Raw genomic sequence first — 20,778 nt, 5'->3', positions numbered from 1 at the left:
TCTGCTCCTTTTCTTTGTGCCGCTTCCTGCCTTGTGCACCTGATAATCTGGTTATTTTTTCACTCATTTTGTCCACATATGATAAGGATCCGATTATAATATAATCGCGTAGCGCTAGTGCTCAATATGTGGGTAGAGGGGCGCACAGTCATCACAAGAGGGTGCACATCCGACAAAAAAAAAAAAAAAAATTAAAAATAAGTGTTCAAGAGCTTGGCAGTCTTTTTAAAAATGTTTTCTGGCTGTCTACTCTGGCCTTGCTGTTCTTGAGGCTTACCAGTGGTTTGCAGCTTGTGGGCTCTCTGTATTTAATTTCATGAAGTCGCATCTTGATTGTAGACTTTGACAATAATAGGGGCGCGCGGGGCACAAACTAACACGGGGTTAGTTGTAACACACGCTGGTAAGATGAAACTTCATTTGTTTACTTGTTGCCATATCAACACTGTGTAGATAGAAAAACAATTCGAAAAAAATCAAAAAACTTTGGAAGATATTGCCAAAAGTTCATTTTAAAGTAGCAAAAGTAAAAATTCACATGAAAGTAAATTTTCATCTCTGTTTTTACTGTTTATTTAAAATGAGGCAAACTTGGTATCATTTTAATCTCCAGTCTTTTAGCTAGCATCTTATATAGTCTTTTAATTCTCAGATAGCCAGCAGAAGTGACCAGCCAGGTTTAAATCCCAGTTGCGCCGACGGGGCATGTTGTAACACTGCGTTACAATGTGCCCCAATTACAAAAAACTATATGCAATTCCATGCAGTCAGATATGTAATTAACATAATTCCCCTTAATGCGTGTGTGTGTGTGTGTGTGTGTGTGTGTGTGTGTGTGTGTGTGTGTTTTGTCATCAATCCATGCATTATTCCGGTCAATGCTGTGGCTTTGTTGTGTATTTATTGTCAAGTGTCAAAATTATTGTAAAATTAATAAATGGCTTTTATTGACATGAAAATGTAGTTTATCTTCTAGGCTTTTTAATTAGATCAGATACAGTTGTTAGAGGGGGATTTTAAGCTGTTGTATGATTTTGTTACAATGTGCCCCTCACCTGTTACAACATGCCCCGCCTATGGGTCACGTTGTAACATTTCAGTTTATTTCGAGGTAGATTGTGAAAAAAGTATATGCTGTATTCATGAAACAAGACCACATATGTGTAACAGACACGTGTGAAATTAATGTGAAAAAAGAAAAATACATCGACCCCAGAGTACATTTACACGACCTTAAGAAAACCAAAAAGTGTTCGTTACTGCCCCACTCTCCACTACGCCTACCTCCTGGAGAGTGTTCTTGACTTGGTTTGATGTTGTGAAATGCTTTTTCAGCGTCTCCTAGAGACTGAAAGAGGAAAAACACACAATCAATCAATCAATCAATCAATCAATTATTACTGTGAACTTCATGAGTCAGACAGACATGGACATTTGATAGAGACTCTGAGTTGTCCTGATTGCACCCATATTCACCAATTTCATATAAATGTACAATTTCATTGTGGTGAACTGAATTCACAGATGTAGTGTTGTTATTTAACTAAATGTGTATGTGGAGTTTAAGCAAAAATCCTGATTTATAACTGGACATTTTTTTGTTTTTTTACTCTAATTGTGCTATTTGTATGCATATTAGACTTCATGTAATTTATAAATGATAATTTATGTTAATTTATTATGGGGTGGGAGTACCTTGTCTAGGACATCAAGTGAGCACCTGACTCAGTTTTATGTAATCATTCTTAATACAGACGCAATCAACAGGTATGAATTATGATCTGTTCCATATTCATGAACATATGGGTGGAGCTATGACATCACTGTAGGCGTGTGAAAGATTTCAGGGAGACTAAACTGATGAACAACTGAAGTCTCTTCAAACAGGAATCAGACACTCAGGGACTTTAGAGATCACAGCTGATATTCACTCACAGGTAAGTGATGAAAATATAAAAACTAGTTCAGTAGTTTACTGCCCTGAAATAGAATCACAGTGTCATTAAATGTCTGTCATTTAATTGGCTGTAAATCAGAGTTTGATGTGTGCTGTCATGATGTTAAATTTAAAGGAACAGTAAGTATTTGAACTGCAGACAGAACACAGTCCAGTGAAAATAAAAATATAAAACACTCACACACAAAAACACCTGTCAGGTGTTTATTTTGAGGTGAGATAATTGAATGAAAAAAAAATCCTCTTTTTTCCTATTTAGTCTTTCATATATAGAAATATATAGATTCTTCTCCAGCAACATTTTAGATTCTGTAAAATGATTGTGATTTATTCCCACTATCAGTGTCTGCATGAGATAAAACAACTCCTTAAAATAATTTTAATGTGAACTTTGATATGACCATGAATTGGCTTGATTTGCGGTTCTTTGAAGAAGAAAGGCAAAACTGAACCAACAAGTTATTTAGACCGGTTTGCAAGACTGAATGTTAAGAATGTACTTTCTGAAGTCCCTGTCTGCCTGGTGTGGGATAGTAAATAACAGGATTGGTATCAAACAGGGTGTAACCTACTTGAGTAATGGTACTTTTACTATACTTGTAGCATTATATCCAGAAGAACACAACTTGCATGATCCCTGTGGCCCTCAGTTCTGGAATTTGGACAAAGATTTATTTTTATTTCTCTCAAGTGTTGTAATTAAGCACTCTGGAGCTGCATGAAAATGATGTACTGACAATGCTGATTGGCTAATGGCATTACAAGAATGTGTGCTGTACAAGGCCCTTCACTAAAGATTGTTATACTGGTGCATGAAGGAAAAAATAGTCCTTTTCCCACTTTTAAAAGCACTCCAAAATTGGTTTATATGCTGCTTGCAAACATTTTTATTTTGTCAGAATACACAGCTTTGAATGGCCATCAGTGGAGAAAGATGCTTTCCATAAAACAGTATAGTTATAGAGTTGACTAGTAGGGGTAACTCAACATGATAACAGCGATACCAGTACCTCATCAGTATTATTAAAATAGTTCAATCCAGAAATATAAATTATATGTTGTAGAGGTCAGACAATATTGGATTTTGCAGACACCACAAGGTGTTGGAAGAAAGCTGATAACCAGTTAATTGGCCGATAGGTTATGAATCAATATTTTTAATGTATTTAGGGTTGACCGTTAGTTGGGACATCCAATATTTTGGCCAATATTGTCCCATATTTTAACCGTTACATTCTACCTCTAATATCGATCAGCGACACCGGCCTCTAATACATTATAAATATTTGTCTTTTCAGCCATGTCGATTCTGGAATTAATTTACACCCCAAAAATATAAAAATCTACATGAACATTATATTTGTACATTTCTTAAAAGAAAATATGAGGTATGGTTGCTAGGGAGATCTGGATGGTTGCTAGTGTGTTCTGTGTACTTTAATTTGAGCACAATATCACTGACTCTGTGCACTTGAGTGGGGAAACATAAGAATAAACTTCTCCATCAGTGAAACTGTCTCCAGCTTTTCCACATCACTGAGAGAGAGAAAATAAACTTTTCACACTCTAAATAACAGTGTTTATCATATTTAAAACAGCACATGATGTACATTTATGGGTTTTTGTGACAAATTTAAAGTGCATGAAAACAGCTCACCTCAGATTAAAACAGTATAAAAATAAAATTGATCATCTTAACCAAAAACAATCTTTCTGACTCTCTGCATTTCTTTTTCCTCTATATGGAACAAAACATTCTTCAACACTTGCAGCAGTGGATTCTGGAATGTGATCTTGACAGTCAATTCACATAAAAACACAATCATACAATCATTCAATGAGTGTGTTTACATGCACAACAAAGTTTTAATTACAAATGAGCGCATTTAAATAAAAAAATAAATAAAAAAAAACAATGCAAGAAATATGAGGTGCCGTATCCACAGTTTTCCCGAGCAACCACTGGGCGATACCATGATGATTCTAATTCCGTCTCGCAAGTAAAAATGGCCAAAACACGAGATCCAGAGGAGAATAACAACTATTTAAGTGGAGTAAAAATGAATTTCAGGCTCAACTTGTGCAGTTGTTAGCTGTCATAATAATGATATCAACGTAACTAACCTGTGACCATCGCTTCATGTCATCTACACACCAGTGATGGGTCGTTCATGAAAGATTCATTTATTTTGACTCACACTTTTTCTCTGGCGATTCATCTCCCGTCTCACGTGGAATGAAAACGTGTCGCTCATCAGCTGAATCCAGTCTCCAGAAATCTCACTCCGATCAAACTGCTCATCCATTGTCCGATGCACAAACTGGATACAGTTCTGTGGATGATCAACTGTTCAGCAGACACTGTTTGAAGTTCTCTTAATAGCAGTTATCACAGAAATATTCACGAACAGTCATTGCTCTGCACTCACTCACGTGGCGATGTGATGTCTCGAGCACAATGTTCGAACAAAGTTCACAAAACTTTCATGTAAGATATAAAATGATGCTTACACGAACACACTTTTACTCACGGCTCAGTTTCTTGTCATTTTGGGCCTTATATTCAAAATATATCAGTCTCCAAAAGCAAGCGAACCGAAGAGGAGGATCAGACGCGTGTTAACACGTCGTCTACCTGGAGAAGTCTCTTCGCCTTTTCACATGAACAGGGGCAGAACCAAGCAACACTGCTCATTGATTGGTCAGAAAAACTACCTCAGGTGAATAAGACTTCACATTAGTCTAAACCTCAAGAAAAACCTGGGAAACTACCACAAAGCATTTTGGTTCATGTAGTTTACATATTTCCCATTACATAAATCTTTACAAGAAAATAAAATGAAATACAATTGTCAAATAAATGAATAAAACACATTTAAACACTCTTAACCAACTCTTTCACTCACAGTGTGACAAGTTACATTTAAAAATAAAACACATTTTAAGGGATCCCTGTTCATGTTCACGGTAACCAAATAATAATATCCATAGTTTAAAAAAAAAATTAGAATCGATATTTTTGTGTGAGGATTGATATTTTTGATACAACATCAGTATGGGAAGTATCGATACTTTAAGATCGATCCGCCCATCCCTAATGAGAGGATGGTGGTTGGCTGTCCAAAAGCTCCATGTAAGTCGTCCTTAACTCTCTAATGATATCAACGTAACAAACCTGTGACCGTCACTTCATGACATCTACACACCATTGATGGGTTGTTCATGAACGATTGAATCTTTTATATGACTCAAAAGAACGAGTAGTCTAAGAGAGTGATTTGTTCATTTGATGCGTGACAGCCATAGACTCTGTACAGGAAACAGAAATATTAGTTCATACTCCAAACCTTCCTTAAATACCAGCGGTTAATTTGATTGTATTTTTGCCTTTACAGTTTCATGGAGCGTTTCTGGTCTCAAAATTTAGCGTCTTTATTACTTGAAATGTATAACTTTGTGAATGTTTCTGTCACGATGGTTCTTTTCCAAAACATTGAATCTAGTAATAAAGTGTTAATTGAAGCTTTAAACTTTCTGAATGATGGGAAAAATAATATTTATAAAGCGAGATGCCTTAAATTCAAGCCCAATCCCAGACTTTACAACTTTTATCTTTTCTTCATAAAATATCATAGACTATAAAAGCTATTAGAAAACCCCATATTACTGACTTGACTACTGAACTGATTTTGAATGAACTGTCATTTATTTTCCCCTCATGATGTATCCTTTGAATTTACTCATAGTCATTTAAGACGATTTTACTTTAATTTTACACTTGGCAGAAAATATCTTGTAAACACTTCCTGCATAAAATACATGAAAATAGCTCATCATGACAATTCTTATGATTTTGAAATGTATTTTATTGTCACACTACATGTATTTATCTGGATACAAACGACTGCAACACAATGAACTTTAAGCTGTTTAGAGAAAAATGTACATATTGTTTGTCTTCTATGTGGAGACTAGTAGCGGTCATGTGACGAATGAACGAAATGAGGAATGAAAACGTTCATTTTGCTGAATGAGATTCAAAGATCCAAGTCAGTAAAATGATCTGATCTTCCCATTACTAACCGCGATACAAGAGACGCGCATGCGCAGTACTCCGATTCTCTGCACGCGCTGCTTTAGTCAGATAATGGTTTTAACGGTTTTGTCTCGTGCGGCCATTGAAAAATTATCTTTCAATAACAAAGACTGAAAAATATGAATAAATCATCATTTATTGATGTAAAATGTTTGACAGATCTGGTAAAATGTCTTTTTGTTGCCAACATTTTTAGGACATGAGAAAACAAAACAGAAAAGTGTTTGTTTGTGTCCCGCTCTTCCCTAATATATTAATCACCTTCATTGAATTAATTTACAATCAGCCACTGCAGCTCATATAGCAGAAATTATTATCAGATAATAACTGTATTATTTTAATCTGATAATGATATTATCAGATTTCTGCTTGTTTTTTCTCTGAAAATTATTTTTTTCAAGCGTCTGTCACAAAACAAAAAACATCAGGAGATAATAAGTTTATTTTACAGTCATTAAAAGGCCAAAGATAGAAAAACAACATGCACAGAAAAAAATATAAATCAAAATAAATATAAATATCACTAATGAACTGAGTGCTCAAACTGTAGCTGTGTCCAAAATCGTTCCCTATCCACTAGGATATAGTGCACTATTTTGAGTGTCGGAGTTCTTTCATCTTCTTGTGTTTTCTGGTGGTGTGCAAAACAACTTCTGATCGTTCAGTTAACGGTTCCAAAACGTGCTATTTTCTGCCCCCATGGACAGAACACCATATGAACATAATAAAATATATTTTAACATTTCAGAAAATTTAGTTGAGTGTTACATGACCTTTTAAAAAAGTCTGGCCGGGTTTGACTTTGTCTATAGAGAGCATAACAATATAAAAACAAACACACATGATAAACCCATTTAAACATAGTGCTTCATTTTTCACTTTAACCATCTTTGTGTGGCTTCTGATTTGCTTTAAGCCAGTAGACACACTAGAGCAATATGGCGGAGCTGTAGCTTCAGTGTTATTTTCATTCATATTTAGCAGCCATGTCAACCTGTAGCTCAAGACCGGTTGCCTACTGAAGCTAAGAAGGGCTGAGCCTGGTCAGTACCTGGATGGGAAACTTCCTGGGCAAACTAAGGTTGCTGCTGGAAGAGGTATTAGGGAGTCCAGTAGGGGGTGCTCACCCTGCGGACTGTGTAGGCCCTAATGCCCCAGTATAGTGATGGGGACACTATACTGTAAAAAGGCACCGTCCTTCGGATGAGATGTTAAACCGTGGTCCTGACTCTCTGTGGCCACTAAAAATCCCAGGAAACTTCTCGAAATGAGTAGAGGTGTAACCCCGGTGTCCTGGCCAAATTCCCCCATTGGCCCATATCAATCATGGCTTCCTAATAATCCTCATCCATTAATTGGCTCTATAACTCTACTCTCTCCTCTCCACCAATAGCTGGTGTGTGGTGAGCGTACTGGCACACTATGGCTGCCATTGCATCATCCAGGTGGATGCTGCACACTGGTGGTTGTTGAGGAGAATCCCCTGTTCACTGTGTAAAGCGCTTTGAGTGTAGTGTCTGAAAAGTGCAATATAAATGTAACGTTCATTCATTTTTTCTATATGGCAGTACATTACAATAACAGGTAATGTCTTTCTATCCACCAAGAGTTCCTTGGCATGTAAAAGGTTGAAGACTCCTGGAATAGACACACAGTGATATGAGATATGGAATAAATATGTCAAATCTGTATTGTTGACAAACTGACAAATCACCTTTAAAACACACCTGTGTGAAATCAGTTTTGTATGATCACACTTAATACAGACACACACAACACAGCCAATAGGAATGAGTTTATACCTGTTACATATTCATGCGAAGATTGAAGATGATGTCACTGTAGCTCAGTTGAAGTTCAAATGATTTTAAAACAGTAAGTCTTTAAACATTTTCTCTCTTCAAATGGCAGAATATTTATTCAAACATTGTAAAACTTTAGTGATCACAGCTAATACTCACTCACAGGTAAGTAATAATAGAAATATAAGAGAAATACTCGAACTAGTTTACTGAATTAGTATCAGAATATAATTTAATCTGTTATAAATCAGAGTTTGATGTGTGCTGTCATGTTGTCAAATAACTTGAAGATGTCAGAAACAGGAAGTATTTGAACTGCAGACAGAATGAACAAAGTCCAGTGAAAATGTTTCATCTTTTTTGCTTGATTTAGTCTTTCATATATAGAAAGAGTCTTTCATGATGATGTTAAAGTGTTGTTGTAAAGATCTGTTTCTATGTTCTGCACTGTGACTCCTGGAGATTTTGTATTTCAGTTCTTCTAGCACACAGGAGAGAGATGATGACAATAAACAGCAGTGCAATAGTTCAAATACTTTCAATGACTTTTATGAAGAGACTCACTGGAATATTTCACACCCAAAGATTCAATTATTATGTTTTATTCTCACTATCAGTGATTGAACAATAACACTTTTGCTTGAACACTTTTTTAACGATTGAACTTTTGACTATCATCTTACATCGTCATTTAATAAAACTGGAGATCTAGAATATATGAGTACTTATTCAGAAGTGTACTGAATGTCCTCTTGAGAAGTTCATATTTAACATTTCACACATTTTGGTCATGTTTTATGCTGTGAAATGATGTTGGAGTGTTATGTCCTAAACAGACTTAAAGAGAGGAAGAGCAATGGCAGAATCTTCATCAACATCACAAAAACAAAGACCAACCAGGAGATACAGTTTAGAAGATTTACGTCCAAGTAAGTCAGTGATCTAGAAAAATAATGAATGAGTGAATTAATGAAGCAAATAACATCAAGAACAATGATAATGTCATGTGAAAAACCTAAACATCACATCATATTATACCTATATACAATAATACTTTCAATAATTTGTATTTTTCAGACATGTCGTCCTCCAGTAGTGCACTAAATGAGGAGCTTCAGTGTTCAATCTGTCTGGATGTGTTCACTGATCCAGTCACAACTCCATGTGGACACAACTTCTGCAAGACCTGCCTGAATGAATGCTGGAAAAACACTCAGAACTGCAGCTGTCCATTCTGTAAAGAAACATTCAGCAAAAGACCTGATCTGAAGATTAATACAACACTCAGAGAGTTCGTGCAACACTATAAGAAGAAGTTTATTCTGGGTAAATCTGAAGTTCTCTGTGACCTCTGTGATGAAAGAAAGCAGAAAGCCGTGAAGTCTTGTCTGATGTGTCAAAGCTCTTACTGTGAAACTCACCTGGAGCCTCATCGGAGAGTTCTGGGTCTAAAGAAACATAAACTGATGGACACTGTGGAGAATCTGGAGGATTATATATGCCAGAAACACGAGAGACCTCTGGAGCTGTTCTGCAGAGATGATCAGAAATGTGTGTGTTTGTCCTGCACTGAAGGAGACCACAAGACTCACAACACTGTTCCTATAGAGGACGAGAGTGCAGAGAAGAAGGCAAGAGTTACTAATATTCAATCAGTACTTATTTTGAAGATTGAAAAGCTATGTTGAGTGATGAAATGTGTCTGTGTTGTTCTCTGTCTGTAGAATCACCTGGTAAAGACACAGACAGACGTGCAGCAGATGATCCAGAACAGAATGAAGAAGATTCAAGACATCCAACACTCTGTCGAGATGAGAAAGGTGAGTCAAATTCTGTTTCAATCTTCTTCATAAATAAAGGTGCTGAATTAAATACATTTAAACTGTGACTTGATGTCATCAGAGAAACACAGAAGAAGAGAAATCACACAGTGTTGAGGTGTTCACGGCTCTGATTCGCTTCATTGAGAGATGTCAGACTGAAGTTGTTGAGATGTTGGAGGAGAAGCAGAAAGCAGCAGAGAAACAGGCTGAAGATCTCATTAAAGAGCTGGAGCAGGAGATCACTGAGCTAAAGAGGAGAAACTCTGAGCTGGAGCAGATCTCACACACTGAAGATCATCTTCATCTCCTACAGGTCAGTGTCCATCTCTCTCATCAATGAGAATGATTAGAAAACACTCCTCATGCTGATGGATTTCTCCTCTCTCCTGCTGTAGATTGACCCATCCCTGTACAGCCCAAAAAATAATAAGAACTGGACTGAGATCAGTATTAACACTCATGTGAGTGTGGACACTCTGAATAGAGCTCTGACTCGACTCAAAGACACTCTAGATCAAAAACTTGGTCAAACTGGTAAGTGTATAGTAGGCCTGTCGCAATTATTATATACCCGTCTGATCACAGTTATTTGAGACAACTGCGATTATTGGGCAAATTCCAATCACATTTTAATGCCCAAATAAGGGAATTTTAAGTGAATATACTGTATAAATGCCATGAACGGCACATTTGTGTGTCATTCAGTTGAACTCTGAGTTTGAGCTTCACTGAGTTGCACTGTGGACGTCAACGAGCTCCTGTCCTGTAGGGCGCGTGAAGCGATATGACGTGTGCTGTCAGCAGAGATTCGCAAAAATATAAACGAACAAGTATAAACTTTGATAGTGAACACAAAGCGCACTTTCACTTTATACTAATGTGTAATGGCAAATGTTCCTGTTTCACACACACTGTGTTAATGACACGCAGTGACACAGAGGAGGAGACACACACTTACTCTATTTCTGTGGAGTGATAAAATGAAACTAAATCTCAAATTTAATCCATGACAAATAAGGGCTGTGGGATAAATCAGAGCATTAAAATAATGTGTGAAGTCTCAAGTGTCATTTATTTATAAAGCACTTTCAAACTACACTGTAGCACCACAGTGCTGTACATTTAAAATAAAATATAAAAACAACTATAAACACATCAAACAATAACCAAAACAGTAGGAAATAAAAATTAGCATAAAAAAGACAACTCCCAGAGTCCATCAATTATTAAAAGCCAATGAAAACCAAAAAGTTTTTAAATGCGATATTAAAATAGAAATATAAGTGGAAGATCTAATCCCAAGAGGTAGACCATTCCTCAACCTTGGACCAGCAACTGAAAAAGCCCAATCCCCTTTGAGCTTTAAGCGTGATCTGGAAACAGTCAGTAGTAACTGACTGGCCGATCTTAATGATCTACATGAATAACACAAATGTATAAGATCAGTGAGGTAACCAGGGGCCATACCGTGAACCACTTTAAAAACAAATAACAGGACCTTGTATTGAGTTCTATACTGTACCAGTAACCAATGTAGTGAAGCCAATACCGGTGAAATGTGGTCCCTCCTCTTAGTATTTGTGAGCAGACTATCAGCTGCATTTTGGACTAGCTGCAACTGTGACATAGATGAATGACTAGTCCCCAAGTAAAGGGCAATGCAGTAGTCAAGGCAGGAAGAAATGTATGCATGTATAACTTTCTCCAGATTGCTGAATGATCAAATCGATTTTATTTTGGCAATGACTCTTAGTTGATAAAAACAACTTTTCACAACAGCCTTAATCTGTTTGTCCAATTTTAGTGCTCAATCAAAAACAACACCCAGATTTTTCACTTGGTTTTAGCAGCCTATGGCCTCCTAAGCCATTGGTAATATCTCCACCACATAAATCAGATCCAAAGATAATGATCTCTGTTTTCTTCTCATTTAACTGGAGAAGATTTTGACCCAGCCAACCTTTAACCACTTCTAAACATAACAACAATAAATTAAAAGAACTATTCACTCCAGGCTGCAGGGGGAGATAGATTTGAGTGTCATCTGCATAGAAGTGGTAAGATATACAATATTTTTTTTAAATATTAGCAAGGTGTAGCATATACAAAGAAAACAAAATCGGACCTAAGATAGATCCCTGAGGAACACCATTGGTAATGGGTGCTGAGGAAGAATAAAAATCTCCAAACCTTACAGAAAAGGATCTACCTTCAAGGTAAGATATAAACTATCTTAAAACTGTACCATGTAACAACGCAGCATGCCTTAGATGACTAATAAGAATTTGATGATCAATAGCATCAAATGCCGCACTGAGGTCCAACAAAATTAAAGCAGCATGATTACCTGAGTCACCAATTAGTAACAAATCATTTGCTACCCTTAACAGAGCTGACTCAGTACTGTGACCAGCCCTAAATCCAGATTGAAACTTGTCTAAGACATTGTTCTGAGTTAAAAAAACACTTCAGCTGAGATAAAACTACTTTCTCCAAAATCTTGGAAAGACTTGGCAGCTTAATGATCGGCCGATAATTCTTCAGATCCAAAGGATCTAAACTTGGCTTCTTCAGAAGAGGCTGAACAATTGCTTGCTTAAAGCAAAGTGGAATCACACCGTCAACAAGACTACTATTGATGATAGACATGATGCTAGAGCTAATGATATCTACCATCTCCTTGAGAAGGTGCACAGGAACAACATCACAGGGGCAAGTAGAAGACTTCAGATGAGAAATAATCTCTTTTACTTCTGAGAGAGACACAAGGTGAAACTGATCAAAAATCTCATCACTAACAGTCACTATCACCAGATCAGTGTCGTAAACTGGAGGAAAACTCAGCCTTTATTTTAATTTCCTTTATTTTATCAACAAAACATTTAAAAAACAGTTCACAAATATCCACAGAGGGGTTTAAATCAACTCTCTCCGGGTTCAGTAATCTATTAATGGTGTTGAACAACACTCTGGGAGAGTTAGAGAGTAAAGAAATAATATTAGAAAAAATATTTGTTCTAGCATCCTTCACAACCTTTTAATATTTCAACAAACTCTCCATCGTAATTTGATGTGAAACATGTAATTTATCTTTTTCCACCTCCGTTCAGCCTTTCTACACTCCTGTCTGACAGCACGAGTAGCATTATCAAACCACGGTTGACCTTGAACTATGATGTTTTTATCCGGAGCAATAACATCCAAAATATTTGAACACTCAGAGTTAAACACAGTAACCAGCTCATCAGGACCTGCCTTAAAAGAGGGAGACTCAATAAATTATGTAAAGGAACTAAAGTTGTCCAAAGAGAGATACATTTTAAGTAATTAGGAATATTTTTATATTAAAACATTATTTTTCATGTCATTCCTAAGTTTTTAAAGACTTAAAAGGAAAAATAGTTTATTCATATTTTATTGTTTTTATTATTATATTATTTTTATATTTGAAGTTAAATATGGAAAAATTACTTCTTATGGTGAATGAAGCACAAATGCAGAAAAACACACCTGAAAAATATGACAATTTATATGACAATTAATCATAAAAGCCCTTAACGAGACAATTAATCTTCATAATCACAATTATTTATTTAACAATTAATCATCAGCCAGATGTCATAATCGTGACGGCTCTAGTGTATAGCAAACATAATGTACAGATTTACTCGTGTCAGTAACTGCCTTGAGACGAGTTAAAATGACTTTCTGTGTTAATCAACAGCATGTCCATAGAGTTTCAGAAGCATTTATCCTGTAATATTCCTAGAAACAATTGATGATGTTTTCTTGTGATTTGTGTTGACAGTATTGAGGAGGATGCAGCAGTATGCAGGTACAGTGTGTGATCTTCACTGTTCCCTATCTGTCACTCACTCGACGTTGGTGTCGATGTAGTGACACTAGGGGTCACTCTTGGGAGCCCGAGACACCTCTGGTCTTTGATAAAAGGCCAATGAAAATTAGCGAGTGGTATTTGCATGCCACTCCCCCGATCATACGGGTATAAAAGGAGCTGGTATGCAACCACTCATTCAGATTTTCTCTTCGGAGCTGAACGGTCATGCTCATTGAGCTGAATACTACTGTTCATTCACCTGCTGGATCTGACGGCGCATTTCAGCGGCTTCTCCCTCCTCTGCACTGGTGCACTGCAGAGAATGCCCCTGGGCGCTTCGGCAGAAAAACTAGAGAGTATATTTTCTGAAAGAGCATTTTTCCCCTCTAAAAGAGTATATATTTCTCTAAAAGAGCGCACACACGGAACGTCTTTTTAAAGACGCGTCTTTTTAAAGATGCTTTTCCGATTGTGTGTTATTCCTGGTTGTGCTCGTTATCTCTCGCCTTCTAACGGTCACGATCACTGTCTTTCGTGTCTGGGCACTGCTCACGCGGAGACAGCGTTCGTGGATGGTCACATTCTCATTGCGAGAATGTGTCCATGGCAACGTTGCGGTCGCAGCTCGCCTTCGTAAGGAAGCGAGCCACCCCAGAGGCTCCCGCCTCGGTCCTTTTACCCACAGGTTTAAGGCCAGCGCGGCTAGCACTGGGGGCGATTTGGGGACCCCAATGGGACCGCCTCCGCCGGGTATCCCCCCGCGGACCTCCCATTCCCCAGCACGCTCGTCTGCCCCGATCGGGCTTCTGGGTGAGTCTGCCGGCTCGTCTCACGGCGAGTTCGACCTCTTATTCGGAGCTCTCGAGCGCAGCATCGGAGAGCGGGCTCGTCCAGTCAGAAGCCTCAGCTGGGCTCCTCCCTTCGGGGTCGATCGCCCAGTCACAGGCTGACGCGGAGATGACGACATGCTTTCCCGGACAGCCGCGAGCGTCGGTTAGAGTGGATTTCACCGCTCTTCCCTGAACCCTCGCGGCTCTGTGATTGGTTCCTGGGCTCGCGGCGCCGCTCAAAGCCACGCCCCGCCCCGTTCCTTTCTTCCCGGAAGTGCATGAAGAGCTGACAAGGTCGCGGGAGGCACCTTTTACTGCCCGGTCCCGATCTTTTCAGCTTCCCCGCTCTCACTACCCTCGATGGTGGGGCGGCCAAGGGTTATTCGGCAATCCCCCGGTGGATAAAGGCGCTCGCGGAGCATAGAACCTGTCCCTCCAGCCGAGATGAAGAAGGGGTTTTACAGCCCCTACTTCATTGTACCGAAAAAAGGGCGGTGGGTTGCGGCCAATCTTGGACCTGCGAGTACTGAACCGGGCCTTACAAAGACTCCCGTTCAAGATGCTGACGCAAAGACGCATTCTAGCAAGCGTCCAGCATCAAGATTGGTTCGCGGCGGTAGACCCGAAGGATGCGTACTTTCACGTCTCGATCCTTCCTCGACACAGACCCTTCCTGCGGTTCGCGTTCGAGGGTCAGGCGTATCGGTACAAGTCCTCCCTTTCGGCCTGTCGCTGTCTCCTCGCATCTTTACGAAGATAGCAGAGGCTGCCCTTGCCCCGTTAAGGGAGGTGGGCATTCGCATTCTCAACTATCTCGACGACTGGCTAATCCTAGCTCACTCTCGAGACGGGTTATGCGCACACAGGGACCTGGTGCTCTCACACCTCAGCCGACTAGGGCTTCGGGTCAGCTGGGAAAAGAGCAAGCTCCTCCCGGTTCAAAGCATCTCTTTTCTCGGTTTGGAGTTGGACTCAGTCTCCTTGATGGCGCACCTTACGAACGAGCGCGCCCAGTCGGTGCTGGCCTGTTTGAAGGCATTCAAACAGAAAACAGCGGTTCCACTGAAACATTTTCAGAGGCTCCTGGGGCATATGGCATCCTCGGCGGTGGCCACCCCGCTCGGGTTGATGCATATGAGGCTGCTTCAGCACTGGCTCCAGACTCGAGTCCCGAGACAGACATGGCGCCACGGGACACACCGCGTGGCCATTACGTCGGTCTGTCACCGTCTTTTCAGCCCTTGGACCGACCTCTCATTTCCACGAGCAGGTGTACCGCTAGAACTGGTCTCCAGGCGCGTCGTGGTCACGACAGACGCCTCCAAAACGGGCTGGGGCGCCGTTGATCCAGGGCAAGCACGTGCTAGTTCGGACAGACGCCTGGAGACCAGTTCTAGCGGAACACCTGCTCGTGGAAACGAGAGGTCGGCAGCGGTAGCATATGTCAACCGCCAAGGCGGTCTGCGCTCCCGCTGTATGTCATAACTCGCCCGCCGTCTCCTCCAACGGAGTTAGCAGCACCAAGTCGCTGCAAGCCACTCACATCCCGGGCAACCTCAACACTCCGGCGGACGCGCCGTAACAACAGGTTACCCTCAAGGGAGAGTGGAGACTCCACCTTCAGGTGGTCCAGCTGATTTGGAGTAGATTCAGTCAGGCACAGGTGCACCTGTTCGCCTCCCAAGAATCCTCCCACTGCCCGCTCTGGTACGCCCTCACCGAGGCTTTCCTCGGCATAGACGCGCTGGCACACATCTGGTCCCCTGGCATTCGCAAATATGCGTTTCCCCCAGTGAGCCTGCTTGCACAGACCCTGTGCAAGGTCAGGGAGGACGAGGAGAAGGTCGTCCTGGTAAGCACCCTACTGGCCCGCCCAGACGTGGTGCTCGGACCTCACGCTCCTCGTGACAGCTCCCCCCGGGCAAATTCCCCTGAGGAAGGCCCTTCTTTCTCAGGGAAGGGGCACTATCCGGCACCCGCGCCCAGACCTCTGGAATCTCCATGTCTGGCCCCTGGACGGGACACGGAAGACCTAAGCTGTCTCCCACCTGCGGTGGTAGACACGTTCACTCAGGCTAGGGCTCCCTCTACGAGGCGCCTGTATGCCTTTAAGTGGTGTCTGTTCGCTAAGTGGTGTTCTTCCCATCAGGAAGACCCCCAGAGGTGCGCAGTCAGATCAGTGCTTTCCTTCCTGCAAGAGAGGTTGGAAGGGAGGCTGTCCCCTTCCACCTTGAAGGTGTACATTGCTGCCATAGCAGCACACCATGACGCAGTCGACGGTAAGTCCTTAGGGAAGCATGATCTGATCATCAGGTTCCTAAGAGGCGCCAGGAGGCTGAATCCCTCCAGGCCACGCCTTGTTCCCTCATCGGACCTCTGTAGTTTTTCAGGGTCTACAGAGAGCCCCCTTTGAGTTTTGCAGTCAGCCGGGCTTAAGGCACTCTCCTTGAAGACTGCCCTCCTGACTGCGCTCACTTCCATCAAGAGGGTAGGTGACCTGCAAGCGTTCTCTGTCAGTGAAACGTGCCTGGAGTTCGGTCCGGGCTATTCTCACGTGATCCTGAGACCCCCGACCGGGCTATGTGCCCAAGGTTCCCACCACTCCTTTTAGGGACCAGGTGGTGAACCTGCAAGCGCTGCCCCAGGAGGAGGCAGACCCAGCCCTGTCGTTGCTGTGTCCGGTGCGCACTTTACGCATCTATTTGGATCGCACGCAGAGCTTTAGAATCTCTGAGCAGCTCTTTGTCTGCTTTGGTGCACAGCGGAAAGGAAGCGCTGTCTCCAAGCAGAGGATCACCCACTGGCTCATTGACGCCATAACTATGGCATGTCTCACCCAAAACATGCAGCCCCCGGTAGGGCTATGAGCACATTCTACCCGTGGTTTAGCGGCTTCTTGGGCCCTGGCCAGAGGTGCCTCTCTAACAGACATTGCAGAGCAGCGGGCTGGGCAACACCCAACACCTTTGCAAGGTTCTACAACCTCCGGGTGGAACCAGTTTCGTCCCAGGTAGTGGCACGCAACACAAGCGGATAAGCCCGGGATAGCCGGCCGGGTGTATCGCTTGCACATAGCGCCTTCCACCTCCTTTTGAGCTGAAGACGTGCGCTGTTAATTCCCAGTAGTGTTCACAAAAGTTGTTCCCTGGTTGACTTCCTCCGAGCCCTGTGGCAGTCGAGTTTTCGGAGAGACTCGCTGCCGGCCCAGTACACGCGCTAACTAAGAGCCCGGTTCTGGGGTAGGTGCTCCGCATGTGGCGGTTCCCTGTAAGGCTAACCCCATGCGATCTATATCTTCTGCTAGTTCGTTTCCCTACTGGCAAACTGCGTCTTCCTTGGGCAGAGCCCCTCAGTCTCCATGTTGTAGTAACTCCTCCCCCATTGGGCAGGATCTACCTTGAAGGCTCTCCACATGGTTGGAAAGACCAAATATCCCCCCCTCTCTTGGGGCGAGGTGTGGTCTCCGCGGTGTCCTCCCCTTGGGAGGGACACCCCCCGACTAGACCTGGCGGCCCAGTCAGATAATCCCCCTTCTTTTTTAGGGAGTGGAAAAAGAGAAGGGGAAAGAGGCCACGACTGCGTTAAGCCTGTCTCTATCTCTGGGTAGTCGACTTGTCCCCAAAAAGGGCCGTTTGACACTCATAACTGTGTTGGGGGAGGTTACGTGTCGACCTGGTGCGCTGGCTATGAGGCACACAGCAAGTCTGCCCACCACACACCGCCAGTTCACGTAACACAGTTCAGCCTTGTGGCGTTTTGTATAGGGACCCCTAGTGTCACACCAACGTCGAGTGAGTGACAGATAGGGAACGTCATGGTTACTGGTGTAACCTCCGTTCCCTGATGGAGGGAACGAGACGTTGGTCCCTCCTGCCACAACGCTGAACTACCCGCTGAAATGGCCGGACCTTATATCGGCTCCTCAGCGTAAAACCTGAATGAGTGGTTGCATACCAGCTCCTTTTATACCCGTATGTTCGGGGGAGTGGCATGCAAATACCACTCGCCAATTTTCATTGGCCTTTTATCAAAGACCAGAGGTGTCTCGGGCTCCCAAGAGTGACCCCTAGTGTCACTACATCGACACCAACGTCTCGTTCCCTCCATCAGGGAACGGAGGTTACACCAGTAACCATGACGTTCTCTCATATACACTTACAATACTCTACATTTATATACTGACAGCTGACTTACTGCACTACAGTTTCATTATACTCTGGATTAAATATTACATCAATCAAAATGTTTGTATTCTGAAGTGATTGATATTCTCTGATCTCTCTCAGTGGATGTGACTCTGGATCCTGATACAGCTCATCCTAATCTCATCCTGTCTGATGATGGAAAACAAGTGACATGTGGAGACATTAAACAAATCCTCCCAGATAAACCAGAGAGATTTGATACATGTGTCTGTGTTCTGGGAAAGAAGGGATTCAGCTCAGGTAGATTTTATTTTGAGGTGCAGGTGAAGGGAAAGACTGAGTGGGATTTAGGAGTGGTCAGAGAATCCATTAACAGGAAGGGAAAGATCACAGCGACTCCAGTGAATGGATTCTGGACTGTGAGGTTGAGGAATGAGAATGAATATAAAGCCTGTGCTGGTCCTCCTGTCTCTCTGTGTGTGAGAGTGAAGCCACAGAAGGTTGGTGTGTTTGTGGATTATGAGGAGGGTCTGGTCTCCTTTTATGATGTGGAGTCCAGCTCTCATATCTACTCTTTCACTGGTCAGTCTTTCACTCAAACACTCTTTCCATTTTTTAGCCCATATTTAAATCAAAAAGGTAAAAACTCAACTCCACTGATCATCACACCTGTCAGTTACAATTAATGAATTTACATCCCATAAATATAAAAAACTACATGAACATTAGATTTGTACATTTCTCAAAAGAAAATATGAGGTATGGTTGCTAGGGAGATCTGGATGGTTGCTAGTGTGTTCTGTGTACTTTATTTTGAGCACAATATCACTGACTCTGTGCACTTGAGCCGGGAAACATGAGAACAAACTTCTCCATCAATGAAACTGTCTCCAGCTTTTCCACATCACTGAGAGAGAGAAAATAAACTTTTCACACTCTAAGAACAGTGTTTATCATATTTAAAACAGCACATGATGTACATTTAAGGGTTTTTGTGACAGATTTAAAACAGCTCACCTCAGATTAAAACAGTATAAAAACAAAATTGATCATCTTAACCAAAAACAATCTTTCTGACTCTCTGCATTTCATATTCCTCTATATGGAACAAAACATTCTTCAACACTTGCAGCAGTGGATTCTGAAATGTGATCTTGACAGTCAATTCACATAAAAACACACAATCAATCAATGAATGTTCCGACCCTGGACCTATTTGTTTGTTCTTATATTTTTGTCCTTTTGTTTAATTACATCCATGGATGTATGACATTTTATTGCAGTTGCGGAGTTCTGCTTCCCTTGTGTGTGTTTCTGTTTTGTCGCCTCTTCTTCTCTCTCTTTGCAGGCTGACCAACATCTGGTGTCTTCAGTTATGACTGCCAATCAGTCCTCTGTCAGGATTGGTTGGTGTGGAAAAGAGCTTCAGGATAAAATCCCAGCAGAACCTCTCTGCATTGGCTCTTTCTCCTCTCCTGTGTCAGACATGTTGTATTGCTGTAGTTGATTGTTGGTTTTAGTAGGTAACTGTTGCTACAACCAATTTGACTGTGGATGTTTCCAGTCTTTCATTGTTGTTGAGCTCTTAATCCTTTTTTATTTAAATGGTATAATTAAAATGAGTAGTTGGGAGGTGGGTGTCATTTTGTTTAATCTTGTCTTTTGTCCTGTTTTGAGTTTGAGTGGATTTATGTTGTTTATTTGCATTTTATTTTGTAGTTAAGTTAGTTTCGATTCTTCTTGAGCAACTGGTGAAATTATATTTGTTATTTTAGTCTTTGTCCCCACCTGGAGCCTTTGCGACTTCCATTTTCTGTGTTGGATTAAATAAAAGTTTTGTTTCACTTTTAAACTTGACTGATTCTTGAGTGCTGACGTAGCACGTGGCTTACAATCTAAGCATAAACCACTTTCTGATGCCTTGGAGCGAGACAAGGGAAATAACCACAGAAGACTGGGTTATAGAAGTAATTTTCTTTTGTATTTCTGTCCTTCTGATATATTGAAGGACAGGGAAAACAAAATAGAGAAAAGGGTGGAAAGAACCCCCCCCCAAAAAAAACTAAAAATAATCTCTGATGAATCAAGGAAAATCTGTTTTATGCAGTTTCCGTCAGATGAATCAGCTCATTTTCTCGTTCAATCCTTGGAGTTAATACAAACACGATTAGAACTATTTAAACAACCTTTTCCTGTTAGCGATGTCTTAACTATGAATCTCAATTATTAATCTAGTATTTCTCACTTACTTTCTCAACATTAGAACTGCTACTAACACGCATCACTG

The 20,778-nt window shown here is 41.3% G+C and overlaps 2 protein-coding genes and 1 long non-coding RNA gene across 4 annotated transcripts in view; 2 read left to right on the top strand and 1 right to left on the bottom strand.

Annotated features, from left to right (window-relative positions):
- LOC127418601 (E3 ubiquitin-protein ligase TRIM39-like) overlaps positions 1–20,778 on the top strand; it is a 165,455-nt gene that overhangs the window by 35,866 nt on the left and 108,811 nt on the right. The gene's annotated exons all lie outside the window — the stretch shown is intronic.
- LOC127418647 (uncharacterized) overlaps positions 1–20,778 on the bottom strand; it is a 91,324-nt gene that overhangs the window by 35,212 nt on the left and 35,334 nt on the right. The window contains exon 2 of the long non-coding RNA XR_007893511.1: positions 12,713–12,842. This is a non-coding gene — a long non-coding RNA (uncharacterized LOC127418647). The remainder of the gene's footprint in view (positions 1–12,712; positions 12,843–20,778) is intronic.
- LOC127418644 (E3 ubiquitin-protein ligase TRIM39-like) lies at positions 1,893–20,304 on the top strand. The gene is made up of 8 exons (XM_051659309.1): positions 1,893–1,937; positions 8,692–8,784; positions 8,933–9,486; positions 9,580–9,675; positions 9,758–9,991; positions 10,074–10,212; positions 13,487–13,513; positions 18,633–20,304. The coding sequence occupies exons 2-8, from the start codon at positions 8,712–8,714 to the stop codon at positions 19,175–19,177; spliced, it is 1,668 nt and encodes a 555-aa protein (XP_051515269.1). The 5' UTR covers positions 1,893–1,937; positions 8,692–8,711; the 3' UTR covers positions 19,178–20,304.

Source organism: Myxocyprinus asiaticus, chromosome 28 (genome assembly GCF_019703515.2).
Source record: "Myxocyprinus asiaticus isolate MX2 ecotype Aquarium Trade chromosome 28, UBuf_Myxa_2, whole genome shotgun sequence".
Classification (NCBI taxonomy): Eukaryota; Metazoa; Chordata; class Actinopteri; order Cypriniformes; family Catostomidae; genus Myxocyprinus; species Myxocyprinus asiaticus.
Note: the sequence above shows the minus strand (reverse complement) of the source record. Positions and strands in the feature narration are given on the sequence as shown.

Excerpts from the sequence above, each read along its gene's own strand:
- LOC127418644 (XM_051659309.1), top strand. The coding sequence starts at position 8,712 with ATGGCAGAATCTTCATCAACATCACAAAAACAAAGACCAACCAGGAGA. Across the intron at positions 8,785-8,932 it reads TTTAGAAGATTTACGTCCAA|ACATGTCGTCCTCCAGTAGT; the intron begins GTAAGTCAGTGA and ends TGTATTTTTCAG. Across the intron at positions 9,487-9,579 it reads ACGAGAGTGCAGAGAAGAAG|AATCACCTGGTAAAGACACA; the intron begins GCAAGAGTTACT and ends CTCTGTCTGTAG.